The sequence below is a fragment of the Malus domestica genome, chromosome 05 (genome assembly GCF_042453785.1).
Source record: "Malus domestica chromosome 05, GDT2T_hap1".
In the NCBI taxonomy this organism is placed as follows: domain Eukaryota; kingdom Viridiplantae; phylum Streptophyta; class Magnoliopsida; order Rosales; family Rosaceae; genus Malus; species Malus domestica.
In genome coordinates, this window is record NC_091665.1 from 16,369,730 (window position 1) to 16,389,066 (window position 19,337).

Sequence of the window (19,337 nt, forward strand, 5' to 3'; positions counted from 1 at the left end):
AAACTCAGCGCATCCTTTACTTGTTGGAAAAACGCCATCTCTCATGCTTCCGGTAACTTCTGTAGTAGGACAAGTTTAGCGGATCAGGTGACAATATTTTTATTTATTTATACGCATTCCACCCACATCAATATTTTGATTTAGTTAATTTCGTATGTAATTTTTATGTTATTTCTTATGTAATTTTTATATGCATTCCACCCGTATCAAAATTTTAATTTATTTAATTTCTTATGTAATTTTTATTTAATTTCTTATGTCATTTTTATGTAATTTATATGCATTCCACCCCTATCAATATTTTGAATTTATTTATTTCTGTTACACAAATGCAATTCTTTGCTACAATTTTCTTTTATCAGAAACAAGATGAAGGAAAGGAAGACAATGAGAACAATTAGATTACCTGAAGAAGCATGGAGGGAGCTGCAGCAGGTTCAGAAATGACATGGCTTCTAGTTTTTCTTCCATTTAATGTAGCAACTGATAGGCTGTTTGCAGTTGTGAGCTCTCAAGATAGAGCCTGGATTTTCCTCTGTAAAATTTACTCGATTAGCACCAGGAAAGCCCCAAATGTAACCATTTGTATCGATGCTCACAGCCTTGAATTTTTCCCTAAAATCATATCAATGTAAGGGATGTCAGTACTTTAGTGCCAAATCTGCAGATGCCCTTCTCAAGCCTATTTTGAACGATGTGAGCTATTAAAATGCAAATTTTAAACTGAAGCAACAAAACGAAACTTCTAATAATATAACCATACAAGCTAATCAATAAAGGACATAAACAAGAAAAGCAAACAACATTATTAGATGGCAGACATCACGCCTGTGGTAATCACTAAGATGTGTGCTATTTAAAGCATTCGGAAATTTTATAAGACAACACTAACAAAATTCACTTTGTTTTGGCTGAACACTTAACTATTGAAGGGCCTGTGGTAAATACAAAAAGATATTCACTAAGCTCCCAATCAAACTAAACAAAAGCAAGAACAGAAGCATACATTTCCATTGAGTCCTTGAAATTCTGGGGAATTGATTATCGCCAATGTAGGAGCTAGGTAAACAAATGACGGGCCCTGTATCAAATGAATTTTTACAGTCACTCCCGAAACAAAAAGCACTGTGGAGACAACATTTGCAGTATCCTTCTACATACTCTAAATCCAATCAGTTCAAACTATCCAACATTGTACCCTCTAGTAAACAAAAAGCATAACATAAAATAAATATATGTGCATAACAACTCACATAAGTACCACCCATTGCCGGCACTATGACGAGTGGAATTAGAATTATCAAGCCCAACATGGAAAGATAATGCTGAAACCCGTAGAGACCAATGGGAACTGCAACATTATACCAACAAACACAAACCATATCAATCACAAAAAATTGACTTTACAAAAGCAAAATCGATTACATTTACAATGCTTAATCAAGACAAAAAAAAAACAAGTAAACCGCCGAACAATCATAAACAAACATAATACATTTTGAATTATAAAAAATCCAAATCAAATGTATTAAATGCCAAAAAAAAAAAAACAAATCACATCTAGAAATACCTAATCAAAGAATGGAGACGATCAGACGATTTGTTGGGAATATTAGAGTTGGGTAGATGAGAAGCGGTGTTAAACCCTTAGCCTCCTGCTTTTTCCTTTACAAGTTTATATTAATCCTCATCCGAACTACAATAATAACTCTCGCTATCCTCACTACTATCATTTCCAGATTCCCATTCGTCTTCATCTTTGTTTTCCTCTTCCGGTGCATTGTATTGAGGCAGATCACCAAGGTCAATTGATATTTTGAATTCGGGAACTTCAGGTACGTCAAACGGTTCTTGGACAATATTAGTATCTCGGAGTGTTTCTTCACCAATTTCTATCGAAGATGATAACTGTTGGTCAGCGACATTGTCATCATTGTCATCATGATCTACTTCTGGAATATCATATAGCCCTCTTCGATCAATCTTCTGAACAACTTTCCAACCATTGCCGACTTTAGGGTCGTCTAGATAGAATATTTGTTTTGCCATTGTTGCCAAAATGTATGGGTCTTCATCGTACCAACGTCTCGTAGTGTTTACTGATAGTAAACCATGGTCTCGCTTAACACTCATTCGGTTATGTGGGTTTGTATCAAACCAAACACACTTAAACAATATCACTTGACACCTGTCTTTGTAAAGCAATTGTACTACACTAGTTAGTTTGCCATAAAAGTCAATGTCTTCACTGTCGCCCGCACCCGGGACATGGACACCACTATTTTGAGTAGACAACTTGTCATCACGTGTTTCCCCCAAGAACTTGATCCCATTGACATGACAACTTGAGAACAATTCAACGTGCAGCGGTCCTCTCGCCAAGTTATATAATTCTTCATCGTAAGAGGGTGAATTCAATTCCTTCAATTTGTTCATCTAATATAACATATACAAAAAGTTAACCTGTTAGTGTAACCAAATTTAAAGACGGGCATGAACAAGTTGGAAAATATGCTCAATTCAAACCACATACAACTTACATGTGCGTGAAACCCCGAAGCAAACAAGTCACGGTGCTTCTTGGCATATAAATGTGAAGGATGTTCCTGCTTCATCAATTGTTCATGCTCTTCAAGGTATGGCAAAGCATCATCACAATTGTTGAGTATGAACCAATGCGCTACCTCCATGTCCTTTTTGGTAAACGATTCACCTTTTACAGGATCGCCGAATGGTCGCGCAATTTGGGCAAAAACAGACAGTTTCTCTTTTCTAACACCACCGTCATTATTGCGTTGAGGACGATTGAAAGCTGTCTCAACATCTTCAAGATACATTGCACAAAAAAGTAAGTGACTCATATGCGACCCATGCCTCCACCAGTGATCCTTCGGCCTTTGCCTTGTTTCAAACACACTTTTTCAACTCACCAATATATCTGCACAAGTAAAAGGTATGCTACAAATTATTCAAAGCGTTCGTTGATCATGAATATGTTATACATATATAGACGCTTAATTAAGTACCTTTTTATTGGATACATCCATCGACAGTTCACTGGTCTGGCAAGCAATGCCTCATCTGGCAAGCAATGCCTCATCTGGCAAGTGAATCATCACATGAATCATACTTGTAAAGAAAGCTGGAGGGAATATATGTTCGAACTTGCATAAAACGTTCACAATGTCATCCTGTAATTGTTTAACATCCGACTTCCGCAAACACCTTGCAATCAACTGCGAAAAAAATCTCAACAACAACACGATTGGTTTAACCACATCAAGAGGCAATAAGTATCGAATACCAATCGGAAGAAGGCGTTGGAGTATCACATGACAGTCATGACTCTTTATGTTTGAAAATTTACACCCCTTCACGTTCACGCAACGTGATATATTGGAAAGATACCCATCTGGAAACTTTACAGAAGAAATAAAGTTGAAAAACTCTTTCTTCCCATTCAGCTTAACTGTAAAAAAGGGATGGCCTTTCTTTAATGTGCCACCGACATTCTTCATCCACAAGGATGACCTAATGCCCATTCGTTCCAAATCGAGGCGAGCTTCCATCGTGTCTTTTGTTTTTCTTTCAATGTCTAGAATTGTCCCGACCAAAGTATCAAACACATTTTTCTCAATATGCATAACATCAAGGTTGTGTCTCAATTTTAACTTTGACCAGTACGGGAGCTCAAATAACATACTCTTGTGCGTCCAGTTCAGATGTGTGGTTGGTCTGGGGTTACTGACCCCTTTGCCGAAATTACCAAATTCCAAACGGTTTAACTGATCCAAAATCTCATCTCCAGACCATTCTCTTGGTCTTAGCCGAGTCTCTTTTATGCCGTGGAAGGCTTTATCCTTCTGACGCCACTCGTTGTCCCAAGGGAGCCATCTACGATGACCAAGATAACAAACTTTTCTTGCATGCCAAGACGATGTTACGTTCTCTTTGCATATTGGACATGCCAAATAACTCTTAGTCATCCACCCAGAAACCATTGCATACGCGGGAAAATCATTTACTGTCCACATCACTGCCACTCGCATGGTGAACATCTACCCAGTATATTTATCGTATGTACGAACACCGTTTTCCCATAAATCTTTTAGCTCATCAACCAACGGCCACAAATAAACATCAATGGACTTTCCTGGATCTTCGGTAATTATTAGAGTCAACATTATATATTTTTTTTCATGCACTTCCAAGATGGCAGATTATAAGGAAACACGACGACCGGCCAAGTGTTGTGCATTTGGTTTAAAACCCCGAACGGATTAAATCCATCGGTGGCAAGTCCCAATCTAACATTGCGCGGGTCAGCTGCAAAATCAGGGTATATCCGATCGAATTCTTTCCATGCCTCTCCATCTGCAGGATGCCTCATAACATCATCATTTACCCGTCCTTCTTTATGCCATCTCATGTCGGTTGCGGTATGCATCAACATGTACAATCGCTGCAACCTAGGCTTCAATGGAAGATAACGCATTATTTTTTGTGGAATCTTGGTCTTTCTATTCTGTGATGTCATTTTAAACCTCGGCTCATTGCAGACAGGGCATTTATCCAACTGTTTGTTCTTCTTATAGAATAATATACAATTATTTACACATGCGTGAATTTTTTCATACCCAAATCCGAGACCCTTCAACACTTTTTGGGCACTTTTATGATCTTCAGGTAAACAATTCTCCTTTGGAAGCATCCTCTTGATAACAACAAAAAAGTAATCATAACATTTGTTTGACAAACGAAACTTGATCTTGCCATGCATCAACTCCACAATTTCTGTGAGCACCGAAAAGTTCTCGCAACCCGGATATAATTCTTGCTTGGCATTTTTCAATAGTTTTTCATAGTTTTTGAATGCCTCACTGTCCATGGTTGGACGGCCATCATCTCCCCCTTCCTGATTGGTGTTGCTCGAGGCGTATGGATAAATGTCATTTAGAATATTCATAACTTGTTCATTAGGATCCACATTAGATTCAATAGTCTCCACTCGTGTCACGTATGAAGACGAAGCTTGCTCTAATCGTTCTCCATGATGATACCAAGTAGTATAGGTCTCAATCATCCCATTTCTTACTAAATGAAATCGAACATTCTCGAATGTCTCCGATATTGAGTTGTTACACCTCCTACATGGGCATCAAATATGAGTTGAACTTAGGTTGTTGTGTCTACTTGCGAATTTAACGAACTCATCTATTCCATCCAAATACTCAACAGCACATCTATTATGATTATGTATCCACCGTCTGTCCATTTTGTCTACAATCCCAATAAAAGTACAAGAATTACAACAACTTCAACTATTGTCTTGTCACCTTATTTGTCCGATAAGGGCTCTATCTCATTCAGGAATGCACAGTTATTACTTCATGGGCTCTATCTCATTCAGGAATGCACAGTTATTACTTCGTACAACACAAAACAATTTTGTTAAATTTCAAAGGGTACGAAGTTAAGTAGTATTAACTTCGTACAACACAAAACAATTTTGTACGTGATGTACAAAAATATGTGCATACAAATAAACTAAATCAAAATAATTACTAAAACTAAATAAAATAGATAAAATTCATAAAAATTAATTTAGCGAAGAAAATAAAGTGATTTATGTACACTGTGACATCTCAAATGTAGTTAAATTTCTCTTAGACTTCATTTTCATTGTAATATAAAGTGATTTATGCACCCTTTATTTCACTTTACGCATCTACACGAGAATCTAAAAAGGACTATTGCAACTAAAAATATAAAGACCCAAAGAGGTTAGGTTTCAGTCAATAATCCACCATCTCAAACTTGGTATCGTAGGTAGGAACTTTTGGCATCTACAAGCAACTGGGTCTTGCAGCCAAATAGTCCAAATAGTTCATTCATTTTATAATCCTTCTAAAGTTACAAACTAAAAGTGCTTATTCATCATTATAATCAATCAGATAAACATTCAGCTAATTAAAAAAAATAACGCATTGTAGTTGGTTTGATAAGCTATGTCCTAAAATTAGAAAAGTTCCCCAAGTGGTTTGACTGAGAGAGTGTGAGTCAATTACCTGTATAATGCAATTGGTTGGCCTAAAAGGGGAAGATATTGCTTTGACATGTTGTCCAAGTAGCACAAACATAACGAGAAAACATCTTAGACTTCATTTTCATTGTACTGTAAAGCTGCAACAAATAACAAGCATTCATGGGTCCCTGTGATGAACATTACTAGAGCAGTGTAAGAGTGTGCTAATTAACATGGGCAATAAAAGTCGAAAATGAAAACCCAGTTTACTGTAAAAACTAAAATGTATGTTACCGTGGTAAAATCTGGTTATTATAAACAAGTTGGTCTACATAAAAGAATATCCTTAACCGGATTGTCTAATAATATGAAGGAAACATGGATACCAATGATCTCAGTAGAACCAAAAGAAAAATGAAAAATATACCCTAATGTTATAGCATTCTTTTCTCTGTATATCTTTTCGTTGCATATGTCCACTACCATTGTCTTCTGAAAACAAAAAAAACTAATAGGGAAGACATCTTGTTCTCTGTTGTAACTACGACAACCCCAAGACTTACAAATTTCCTAGTGACTGAAGGCAAGTCAACAGATTTGAAGCAGATTGCATACAGATGCATATCCTAATAAATTGTTCAATAAACCACTAAACACAATCCAAATAACAAGCATTCTCTCATCAAATTCAACTGATTCTATACCGTTATACAATAAACATTCAAAACAAATGATTGAAACCTTCATATATATAAGCCATCAAAAGTATTCAATTCAAGTTTATGAATAAAAAAAAAACTTCAATTCTCAACAGCTAAATTACATTTGCTTACTCCAAATCAAAGACCATCAAATAGCAAAGGAGGGATTGCATGATGAAAAGAGATGAAATATTTGTATGTTGAATTTATGAGCAAGGGACGGATTGGAGAAGGTTTTTAAGAGAAATGGGGGATGGAGGTAGCTGCTGCAACTGGGTTTGCAGTTTCTGCCTCCCGAACTGAATAAGTGAAGTACAAAAAGTCGTTGACTTTGCGCAACGCATGTGCACGTACGTCGCGCAAAACGGCTTTGCGCGACGCATGTATTCGTCGCACAAAGTCAACTTTGCGCAACGTACGTTCACGTACGTCGCGCAAAATAGCTTTGCGCGACGTACGTGCACGTGCGTCGGGCAAAGTTTTTTAAAAAGGGGGAAACTTTCTTTATTTGGCGCCAACATCTTGCACTTGCAACTATGACATCATGTCACTCATGCTAGGAATTGAACTTAACGCGATCATTTATAAGCGACCTTCACTACATGTGAATATAAGTTTGTAACGATTATGTGAAACTTCCTTATATTCTAGCAACGGATTTATGCATGCCAATTAAGTGTCGACCCTTAATTAACAAATACAAATAAGTTATCAATCAAATAGTTAAGCCAATTGCATTCACGATTCAAGAGTTCATAACTAGAATTTATCAAATTATATTGCAATAAACGTAGTCATGGCTTTGAAATCACCCCTAGTCAGGAGGGGTTTAGCCACTCATATTTACAACAAAATGAAAGGAAATGAATTTAAACATTAGAAACAAAAGAAAGAAAACACCTAAACGCTCCAACGATCCAAGTTGGACAGCAAGCACATCCAAGTACTTTCCTTCCCTTCCTTTGCTACGGCACAAGGTGTTGGTGAGTGTTTGAAGGTTTGTTTGTATGGAGGAATGGATGTGAAGATGAATGGATGTGTTTGGATGAAGGTTGTGTTGAAATAGGAGTGAATAATCTAACCAAGTATGAACTCAATTTATGTTACACACACTTCCTTTTATAGAGGAAGTGCAAGGCAAAGCATGGGTAAAATGGAGTGGTGTTGAAATGATTCAAAGGTGAAAGTGAAGTAATGATGCAAAGCATGGGTAAAATGGAGTGGTGTTGAAATGATTTAAAGGTGAAAGTGAAGCAATGATGCAAAGCATGGGTAAAATGGAGTGGTGTTGAAATGATTCAAAGGTGAAAGTGAAGTAATGATGCAAAGCATGGGTAAAATGGAGTGGTGTTGAAATTATTGAAAGGTAAAAGTGAAGTAATGATGCAAAGCATGGGTAAACTGAAGTGGTGTTGAAATGATTCAAAGGTGAAAGTGAAGTGATGATTGATGCAAGAATTAAACATGGATGGAGTGCACGGCAATGGTTTGTTATGGTACAAGGAACCCTTAATTTGTGTCCTAAAATGCATAGGAAACCTTCAATGTTGCTGGAACTTAGGGACATTTAGGATTTAGGAAAGATCAAACCAAAATAGGAAACTTTGGCTTAACTTTCCTACTTCAAGTAGGAATCCTCATCTTTAGGTCTTCAATTTCGTCCATTCCTTTAGTTCCAAGCATGTGATATTTATTCCAAGCCCAAAATTGCTCCAAAAGGCTCCAAAATGCACATTTTTGCATACTTTGTCCTTAGAACCTGAAATTGTACAAAAATGACTGTAAACACTAAAACTACTAAGGAATAACAACATAAATGCATGAGAACAAGCTAACTCAGTCGCATAAATATGCTCCTATCAAATTCCCCCACACTTAGCTTTTGCTAGTCCTCGAGCAAAACAAAAGAAACAAACGAATCAAAACAAACACAACACAACTTAACCTTCCAACATTTGCCTCAGGGATTTCCAATGCACATGACATGTTAAAAATCATCATTCCCATAGCTTTTAGTCATCTTCACACTTGAGCACATACTTAATTACAGTCACCACTTACTAGTTCGCAATTAACCAATTAAAACGATATTTTGAATGTAGTAACATGCCTTAGAGAATTTGCTCAATTCCTTACAAGATACTCTCTATTTTCACACATATTTTCTGACTACACACCCTACACTAGTTATATGTGAGCAGATTGATGTAAACATGGAAGACTAGTACTCACATATGTTATAACAAAGAAAGCAATTTCTGGAGTTAATAAGCATGTTTAGATATGATCTCATGAATGGAATGCTACTACTTAGATGCGAGAACCAGTGACACCATATGCTCATACCAATTTCGAACTCCACAAATTGAAACACACAACACTCAAGATTGAAGTCAAAGGTTGTAACAGGGCTTGGGGGTAATGGCTAATAAAGAAAGGATAGCAATAACAAACATTCTTAAAGCGATAACAAGCAAAGCACTGAAATAGACACTTGGAATTCACTTTAGAATGCAGAATCAACTTTTAAATACAAAGGGAAGATTCATGCAACACTTAGGGCCGAATTCAATGTTTTGGACCCTTTTTTAACAAACTTTTTTCTATTCACTCTTTTTTTTTTTCTTTTCTACCCGTGCCTTATTAAGGACTTTGGTACACACACACACACAAGAATCACTTCCCCCACACTTGCTTTCTACAATACATTGATAAAAATGAAGGAAATTTTGTGAAAAACATGTTCATTTGAGCAACATCTATATAGCATGCAATTAACAATTAAAGGCGGAATCATGCTTGCATGCACTCAAAACAAAACATTACCCATGAAATTCAAAGCCTAGTAGTTAGGTGAACCAAGACTCAACTCAAAATAAAGTGAGTTGAGAAATTTATACCTTTGTTGATTCCTCTTTGCATAAGCAAAGGATAATCACCCAAGAGATAGGGCCTTCATTCCTTGCTTCTTATCTCCATGGATTTGGATGGAAGAATTGGTTTCTCCAAGTTCTCAAAGTTGAAAACCTCTAAGTCTCCACACCAAGGAAAGATTGATGAAGAAATGAGTAACCTAGAGGAAGTAAGATTGCTAGCTAAATTCCTCTAGGGTGGCCGGCCTCTTAGAGAGAAAAGAAAGCTTGTGTTCTCATCTTTTCTCCAAAAGAAACCCTAAATGAATTTTGGCTATAAAGTCATATTTATACCTACATTCATTGGAGTGGCAAACTTGTAATTAAGTCCAAAACACACTCCTTTATCAATATGGCCGGCCATAGGGTTTCATTGGGCTTTTTAGGCCTTTGTGAATTATTTTTCATTAAGTTATCATACAACTTAAGTCAATGGGCTTGACGTTCGAAGCTCATTGGGCCTTGAGGCCCAAAACTAACCCGTGGTCTTTTAACGAACTTTATTCGTTTGATTAATTAACATATTAATTAATCCTTGCCATAAATAATTACACCATTTAATTATCCTTACTCATCTCCTTTGTTTCTTCAATCTCTACCTTACATGGTGTACGATCCATTAGGTTCCTTTTAGCGATGCAGTGGGCGATTAGAACTCTTTCAAATCGATTGTGAATTGAAACTTACTTTCAATTCTCCCTTCAGTGATTATACACATTTAGGGCTCCCACAAACCATGAGTGACACCTAGCAGTATGTCATGGTTACCCAAGCTAATCAGAAGAGGTGGAGAACCTATTCAGTTTAGGATTACAATGCAATACGGTCTTTCTCTAATACAATACTCTTGACCACATTGTTTGGTTTGATAGTTTATTCATGTCTACTATCCAATGTGATTCATTTACTTATATGATTACCTTGAATGTGATTTGGAATGACTTCCTAAATCTCATTCATACTCTGGCCAAAGATTCTTAATCATATCATTGAGTATTCTCCCTCAAACGGTTTGAAGGTTAGAGATCCCTTGTTGCGCATTCACTTGCCTCCATGGCTAAGTGGCTTAACCCCAACTATGCCGTGGACACCCGCGAATGGAGTGACTTTGACATAATCAAAGATCAAGGACCTAACCACAAGACAACTATGATGCCTCAGGTCAAAGGACTACTTTGCATTATCCCAACCATGAGTTCTCATGTCATATAAGTATGAGAACTCTTCGTTGATCGTGTTCAGTGAACTCATTCCTTATTGAGCACCTACGTACTTGTCTTGGTGTCAGTCACACCAATGACTCGAGACCAGTCACTCTCATTAAGAGAAGACATAGCACATACTGATCTTAACGGACTGTCAATGCCCAATTGGCAATCCTATGATCAGGAACGTTTAGGATATGTATACGAAAGAGAATGGTCTCATGAATCTAACTTCTTTAAATTACATTCTCCTAATTACATATTCCTTAGGCTCAAGTCTCACAAGGTTGTAGCGTTCATTTGAGTTCCTTCTTTCAAGCATGTTACAAAAACTGATTGTTCCTTTATGATTGCATGTGAATTCATAAATTATAACCACAACCAAGCATAAATCCAAGAGTAAATCAAATTTTCATCCATGTTTATAACTCTCTTTAACAGTCATGTAATTAAAAACCAAATCCTCATCATTGTGTTGGAAGGTACCCTAAGACATAAATAAACACACAAAAACAACTGCTTTTGGGTTTTTCAAAACAATTTTTCAAATTTTTATGAGATTTTCGGATTTTTATGTCAAAACACACTAAAACACTCCAAAACAGCTTAAAAACACTTAAAAACAGCAAGGAACAACACTAGAAGCAATGGGTGATAAACTCCTACGAATTTCATGCAAATCAATTTGGTTACCCCCCCCCCACACTTAAATCAAACATTGTCCTCAATGTTTCAAGCATAAACTCACACAAAAACAAGCAAACAAAAAACAATGAATAAACATGACAAGTATAGCAAAGTAAAAATCAGACAGAGTAGAGTTTAAGAACGCAAATCTGGTTTTGGAGATAGATGATCTTGTTGACTTTCCACAGCTTTGATCTCCAACTGGTTTGGAATTCTGAGTGAGGAATATCAGAGTTCCTTGGTTGTGCAGTCTACATTCTTCTCTGCTTGTTTCTTCTGCACGGCAGGCAGGCACGAGGTAGAGGTGATGGTCTGTTTCTTTCTTCAATCTTTCCAAGTGCCAACCATTTGCTTTCTTTCTCCTTGTCCCTAGCTGAGGATGAATTAGCACATTGTCTCCACATGCTTCGAGGTATCATTTTCACTTCCCTTATCTGTTCCCCAAGAAGAAGTGGTAGACGAAGAGAAAGCATAAGATGTTGAAGATGAGTACTCGAGAGTAAGGCTAGGTAAGCAATCAAGAAGGGGTTCCAGGCAGTCGGTTCCAGATCGGAAGATTGATACCAAGTGCTGGCTGATTGCTCTTTTTCTCCTTGTCCCGCAGATGAAAACAACAACAAAGAGAATGACATGGAGAAAGCATGATATGAGATACTCTTGCTTTCAACCTTCATGATATGAAATACTTTTGCTTTTGATGGGTTGTTTACAGAGGTATCCCAGGGAATAAGGAACACTGAGTGACTCGATAGGCTTTGTTGGCAAGGCATTCTCGGAGATGAAGAAGGGTTGTGTATGTCTGCCTTGCATTGGGGGGTGAAGGTCGACATTTATATGAATTAATAACCAGTACTATTCTTTCACTCTTGTCGACAACCGTTGGATGATTGAATAGTAATCTTCACGTGTTTTCTACGTCACCAGAAATCTTCGACAGATTGCCCGTAATTTCTGCAAGGCTGAGTGTGCATGTGACAGATGCTGACACGTCTGGAAAAATAAATGCCTCTTCTATATCTGAAATTGGCGCTTCGACAAATTGTCCGTGATTTCCGCAAGCTGAGTGTGCATGTGACAGATGCTGACACGTCTGGAAAAGAAAATGCCTCTCTGATTTCTAAGCTTGCCTCTTCGATTTCTGAGCTCCATCGAGTGCAGAGGTTGCATGTGACAAGTGCGGACAAATTTGGAATAAAGGATGTCCCGTGGTTTCTGAGCAAGCCCAGCTTTTAAGAAAGCTAGCGCCTCTTCGATTTTTGAATTAGCCTCTTCAATTTCTGAGCTCGCCTCTTCGATCTCTGAAATCCCGTCAAGTGCTGATTTTTATAGAGGATAAGCAGTTCGTTTTTAAGCACACTTGAATTTCTGCCCATAGAAATTAATAACTGCTACTATTCTTTCACTCTTGTCGGCAACCGTTGGATGATTGAATAGTAATCTTCACGTGCTTTCTACGTCACTAGAAATCTTCGACAGATTGCCCGTAATTTCCGCAAGGCTGAGTGTGCATGTGACAGATGCTGACACGTCTGGAAAAGCAAATGCCTCTTCAATATCTGAAATCGGCGCTTCGACAAATTACCCGTGATTTCCGCAAGCTGGGTGTGCATGTGACAGATGCTGACACGTCTGGAAAAGCAAATGCCTCTCCGATTTCTAAGCTTGCCTCTTCGATTTCTGAGATCCGTCGAGTGCAGAGGTTGCATGTGACAAGTGCGGACAAATCTGGAATAAAGGATGGCCCGTGGTTTCTGAGCAAGCCCAGCTTTTGAGAAAGCTAGCGCCTCTTCGATTTTTGAATTGGCCTCTTCGATTTCTAAGCAGTTCGTTTCTAAGCACACTTAAATTTCTGCCCATAAAAACTCCCTTCATTGCACTTCTAAGATCTCGATTTGTCCGACCTCTTTTTTCTTCAACACCTTTGAAAATGTCTGGCCCCTCCGATCGTCGTTTTGACTTGAACCTTGGTGAAGAGGCATCCATGCCTTCTCCAAACAACATATGGCGCCCATCCTTCATATCCCCTACTGGTCCTCTTACCGTTGGGAATTCGATGATGAATAATGATATGACCGCTGCGGTGGTGGCCTGGAACCTTATCACTCCCAAAGATAACATACTACTTTCCAAACGATCTGATGAGTTGGTTGTTAAGGATTCTCTGGCTCTCAGTGTACAGTGTGCGGGTTCTGTGTCTAATATGGCCCAACGTCTATTTGCTCGAACCCGTCAAGTTGAATCATTGGCGGCTGAAGTGATGAGTCTCAAACAGGAGATTAGAGGGCTCAAGCATGAGAATAAACAGTTGCACAAGCTTGCACATAACTATGCTACAAACATGAAGAGGAAGATTGACCAGATGCAGGAATCTGATAGTCAGATTTTACTTGATCATCAGAGGTTTGTGGGTTTGTTCCAACAGCATTTACCTTCGTCTTCTAGGGCTGTACCACATAGTGAAGCTCCAAATGATCAACCTCCGATACCTCCTCCTTTTGTGGCTCCTCCGACTACTGAGACTTCTCCTAAGCAGCCTTTGTGAAGGCTCTCTCTTGTATTTTTCTGCCTCCTGTTCATTTTCAACGAATTTTAATGTAAATTACCTTGCATATTTGTCAATGTTTCAAAAATAAACCCACAAAAAAAACAATTAAACAAGCAACAAATACAAATGACAATCATGGCAAAATAAAATTGCAGAAAATGGAAGGTTTTTAGGAACGCAAAACATGGGTTGCCTCCGAAGAAGCGTTTGCTTTAACGTCTTGCAGCCAGACGAAACTTCCTTCTAAGCTTGGATAGGGCCCACGACACTGAGTGGGATTTCTTCCACAATCTGCCCCACATCACTCTCATAGTATAGCTTCAGGCGATGCCTGTTCACTTTGAATTCGTCACCGTTCCTTAAGCTTTTAACTTGAACTGCACCATGGGGAAAAACATTAGTGACAACAAATGGCCCAATCCACTTAGACCGTAACTTACCAGGGAACAATCATAGATGGGAATTGAATAGTAGCACTTTCTGTCCAATTGAGAATGTTTTTCCCCGAATCATTTTGTCATGAAACACCTTGGTTTTCTCCTTGTAAATTCATGCATTCTCATAGGCTTCGTTCCGTATCTCCTCAAGTTCATTTAGTTGGAGCTTCATATTCATTCCAGCAGCATCTAAGTCTAAATTGAATGTTTTCACAGCCTAGTGCGCTTTGTGCTCCAGTTCCATAGGTAGGTGACACAGCTTGCCGTAGATTAGTCGAAATGGAGACATCCCTAGAGGTGTTTTGTAGGCAGTGTGATATGCCCACAGTGCATCATCTAAACGCAAGCTCCAATCCTTCCGGTTTGGCCCAACAGTATTCTCCAAGATTTGCTTGATTTCTCTATTCGAGACTTCGGCTTGGCCACTTGTTTGAGGGTGGTATGGCGTGGAAACCTGATGCTTCACATTGTACTTTTTAAATAGCGCCTCAATGGTGCGATTGCAAAAGTGGGAGCCCCATCACTTATGAACACCCTCGGCATGCCAAATTTGGAAAAGATGTTAGCCTTGATAAAATCTGCCACCACTTTAGAATCGTTAGTATGGGTGGCTTTGGCTTCCACCCATTTCGACACATAATCAACGGATAGCAAAATATGAGTAAAACCATATAAGGGTGGAAAGGGTCCCATGAAATCCATACCCCATACATCAAAGATCTCCACATTCAAGATGGGGGTTTGCGACATTTGGTCTTTGGCACCGATTGTACCTGTTCTTTGGCATCTATCACAAGTTATACAAAATGTTCTAGCATCCTTAAACAATGTAGGCCAATAGAAACCACTCTCTAAAACCTTAAGGGCTGTCCTTTGGGTGCCAAAATGACCCCCACATGCATAACTATGGCAAAATGCAAGAATTAAATTAAACTCGGAATTGTGCACACATCTACGAATAATCTGGTCAGGAAAATACTTCCACAAATATGGATCATCCCACACATAAAATCGTGCATCATTTCTGAGTTTATCACGCTTGTATTTATCTAGAGTGCTAGGAACTTGTTTTGTGACCAAATAATTGACCAAATCAGCATACCAGGGCTCACTTACCTCTAGGGACAGCAATTTCTCGTCAGGGAAGGTCTCTAGAATGGGTAAGGAGTCATCCTCGTGCACCAAACGGCTGAAGTGGTCAGTCACCACGTTTTCACTCCCCTTTTTGTCTCTTATTTCAATGTTGAACTCTTGAAGTAGGAGCATCCAACGAATCAGCCTTGGTTTGGCCTCCTTCTTGGTGAGCAGGTACTTCAATGCTGCATGGTCAAAATATACAATCACTTTAGTGCCAAGTAAGTACGAACGAAATTTATCTAAAGCAAATACAACTGTAAGAAGTTCTTTCTCAGTGGTAGAATAATTCAATTGAGCATCATTTAGTGTCCGGGAAGCGTAGTGGATGACGTGGGGCTGTTTGTTCCTCATTTGGCCTAAAACAACACCAATGGCATAATCAGATGCATCACACATTAGCTCAAATGGAAGGCTCCAATCTGGTGGCATGATGATGGAGGCCGACGTCAACATGTCCTTGAGGGTTTTGAAAGCGGTCTCACAATCCTTGTTGAACTCGAAGGCTACTTCCTTTTGGAGTAAACGGCAAAGGGGTTGGGCGATTTTTGAGAAATCCTTGATGAATCTCCTATAAAATCATGCATGGACAAGAAAAGAACGAACCTCCCTCACCGAAGTGGGAGAGGGTAAGTGACGTACAAGATCTATTTTAGATTTATCAACCTCAATCCCTTTTTCTGATATGATATGCCCCAAAACTATACCTTGTTTTACCATAAAATGGCACTTTTCCCAATTCAAGACAAGATTAGTTTCGATGCATCGTTGTAAGATCAGAGTAAGATTATTCAATCATGCATCAAATGAGTCACCAAAGACACTAAAGTCATCCATAAAAACTTTAATGATATTTTCCACAAATTCTGAGAAAATACTTATCATACACCGTTGGAATATGGCTGGTACGTTGCATAGCCCAAATGGCATGCGTCAATAAGCAAAGGTACCAAAGGGACATGTGAAGGTAGTCTTTTCTTGGTCATTGGGAGCTATCACAATCTGATTATAACCCGAATAGCCATCAAGAAAACAATAAAATAAATGACCAGCTAACCTTTCCAGCATTTGATCAATAAAGGGCAGCGGGAAATGATCTTTTCTTGTCATAGCATTGAGCTTCCGATAGTCAATACAAACTCTCCATCCGGTTTGGATTTGGGTGGGCACAAGCTCATTATCTTCATTTTTTACCATAGTGACTCCGGACTTCTTAGGAACAACTTGGACCGGCGAGACCCAATGGCTATCAGAAATTGGGTAAATCACTCCACAATCTAGTAGCTTGATGATTTCCTTCTTCACAACTTCCATCATGGATGGATTGAGCCGGCGTTGTGCTTCTCTAGATGGTTTGGCTCCTTCTTCCATGAGTATTCGATGCATACAAGTGGTAGGGCTAATTCCCTTAATATCGGCCAATGTCCCCCCAATGGCAGTTCTGTATTCCCGAAGCACCCTCACCAACTTGTCCTCCTCTTGTGCAATGAGTGAAGAAGAGATGATGACTGGCAGTGTCTCTTGCTCTCCCAAAAACACATATTTCAAATGGCTAGGCAATGGTTTAAGCTCTAGAGAAATGGGCTGGATTACAGAAGGAAGCAACTTGTTAGTCGAAATGGGAATTGAAATTAGGTTAGGAAACTTACCAATATGCCTTGGATTTAACTCTAAGGCAGCAACTATCTCCACCAATTCTTCTTGAATAAGCACGGCAAGATGTTCCTTGTTGTTATCGTGTGCATGCCTAAGTGTTAACCCTTCGTTTTTTAGTCCAATGCTTTACATGAGAGTCTTTTCAAGTGCATCCTCATTCAAATCATCAAGGAATTCCTGCACCCAAGAGTCAATCACATCAATAGAGAAACAAGAGTGACCATCATGAGGATATCTCATAGCATCAGAAATATTGAAATCAATAACTTCCCCATCAAATTCCACGATCAATGTTCCCTTGAATACATCTATCTTTGTACGGGCAGTCTTCATGAATGGTCGGCCAAGTAATATTGGTAATTGAGAGGAATGGTTCGAGTCTTCCATTTCAAGCACGTAAAAGTTCGCCGGAAAGACTAGGTGATTCACCTGCACTAAAACATCCTCCAAAACACCTTTTAGATACGCATTAGATCTATCGGCCAGTTGAATGATCACTCCATCATTTTTTAATTCTCCCAAGTTCATAGATGCATATATTAAATAAGGCATGACATTTATTGATGCACCTAGATCTAACATAGCAGATTCAAAGTGAGTATTTCCTATAACACAAGGAATTGTAAAACTGCCTGGATCTTTGCACTTAGGAGTCAGTTTTCATTGCAACACAACTGAGACATTCTCACTTACCCTTACCACCTCTTTGTTTGAAGCCCTCTTCCTTGTAGTGCACAGCTCTTTCAGGAACTTAGCATACTTGAGGACTTGTTTAATTGCATCTAGAAGTGGAATGTTGACTTGCACATTTCTAAATGTGTCAAGGATGTCTTTGTCACTTTCATCTTTCTTTGATTGCATAAACATGCGAGGAAAGGGTGCATTGGTTGGAATGGAATTAGAAGTCATGGAATTTGAACCCAACTTACCTTTGGTGGTCGAATTAGGGTGTGTAGGTGACTGCGGCAACGATTGCTCAATCCTTGCCGAGGGCAGGCCTTGTTCTTTCTCCTCAGATTGCATCTTTTCATCCTCCTTTTGATTGGATTTACATGGGCTGGGATCAGATCCAACTTCTTGTCCACTTCGCAAGGTGATGGCTTTGGTAGATTCGAAGCCTCCCTTTGGATTCACATCCGTCGAACTAGGTAACTTACCTGGCTCTCTACTAAATTGCCCCATGAACTCAGCCATTTTTCCCATCTGTCTCTTCAATTCAGTCACCTTTCGAGCTTAATTTTGCACTTCCTTGGCGTAATTATGCATATCTTTGGCTTGATTTTCCTGACCCTTCGCCAACGTAGTTAGTAACTGAATAACTTGAGCATTATCAAAAGACGAACCTGAGTTATTTTGGGCAGGTTGTGTTTGGGTTGTGAGGGTGCATACGGCCTTTGATAGAATCTCGGAGGTTGTTGTCTAAATGCACTTTGTTGTTGGGTTTGTTGGGACTCCCTCCATTTGAAATTTGGATGATCTCTCCAACCTGGATTGTATGTATTCGAGAACGGATCATTCCTTGGTTGGTTTTGACTCCCAAAACCCACGGCGTTGGCAGATTCCCACCCTCCGTTCTCGATCAATTAAGGGCACTTACCCGTGAGATGTCCATTCATTGAGTACACGCCACAAGCAGCTACACTTTGTTCTTTTGGTTTTTCAACCACTTGTGAAAGAAGAGTAGTAAGATTAGCCATTTGATTTTAAAGTTCGGAAATAGCATTTACCTCATTAACTTGTTGCTGTCGTGGGTTGTCTCTTTGACCAACGCCTTCATATTGTTGAACATTCAATGCTCGATTAGCAATTAAGGTCTTGGCAGCCATGGGTGTTTTGTCCAACAAAGTTCTTCATGCTGAGGCATCTAACATTTGGCGTTCAATTGGTAGAAGCCCTTCATAGAAATATTGAAGAAGAAGCTCATCCTTCATCTGGTGCTGTGGACATGAAGCAACAAGGGTTTTAAAACGCTCATAGTAAGTGGGAAAGGATTCACCTTGATTTTGCTGAATGCCACTAATCCTTTTGCATAGTA

General features: G+C 38.9%; 1 protein-coding gene across 1 annotated transcript; it reads right to left on the bottom strand.

The window, feature by feature from the left end:
* Positions 1-641: 641 nt before the first annotated feature.
* LOC139196091 (uncharacterized) lies at positions 642-5,083 on the bottom strand. The gene is made up of 9 exons (XM_070821752.1): positions 4,313-5,083; positions 3,183-4,058; positions 3,027-3,100; positions 2,931-2,938; positions 2,541-2,824; positions 1,701-2,436; positions 1,254-1,351; positions 1,007-1,081; positions 642-701 (listed from the first exon to the last, which is right to left on the bottom strand). Exons 1-9 carry the CDS (start codon positions 5,081-5,083, stop codon positions 642-644), a joined length of 2,982 nt encoding a protein of 993 aa, XP_070677853.1.
* Positions 5,084-19,337: the final 14,254 nt, after the last annotated feature.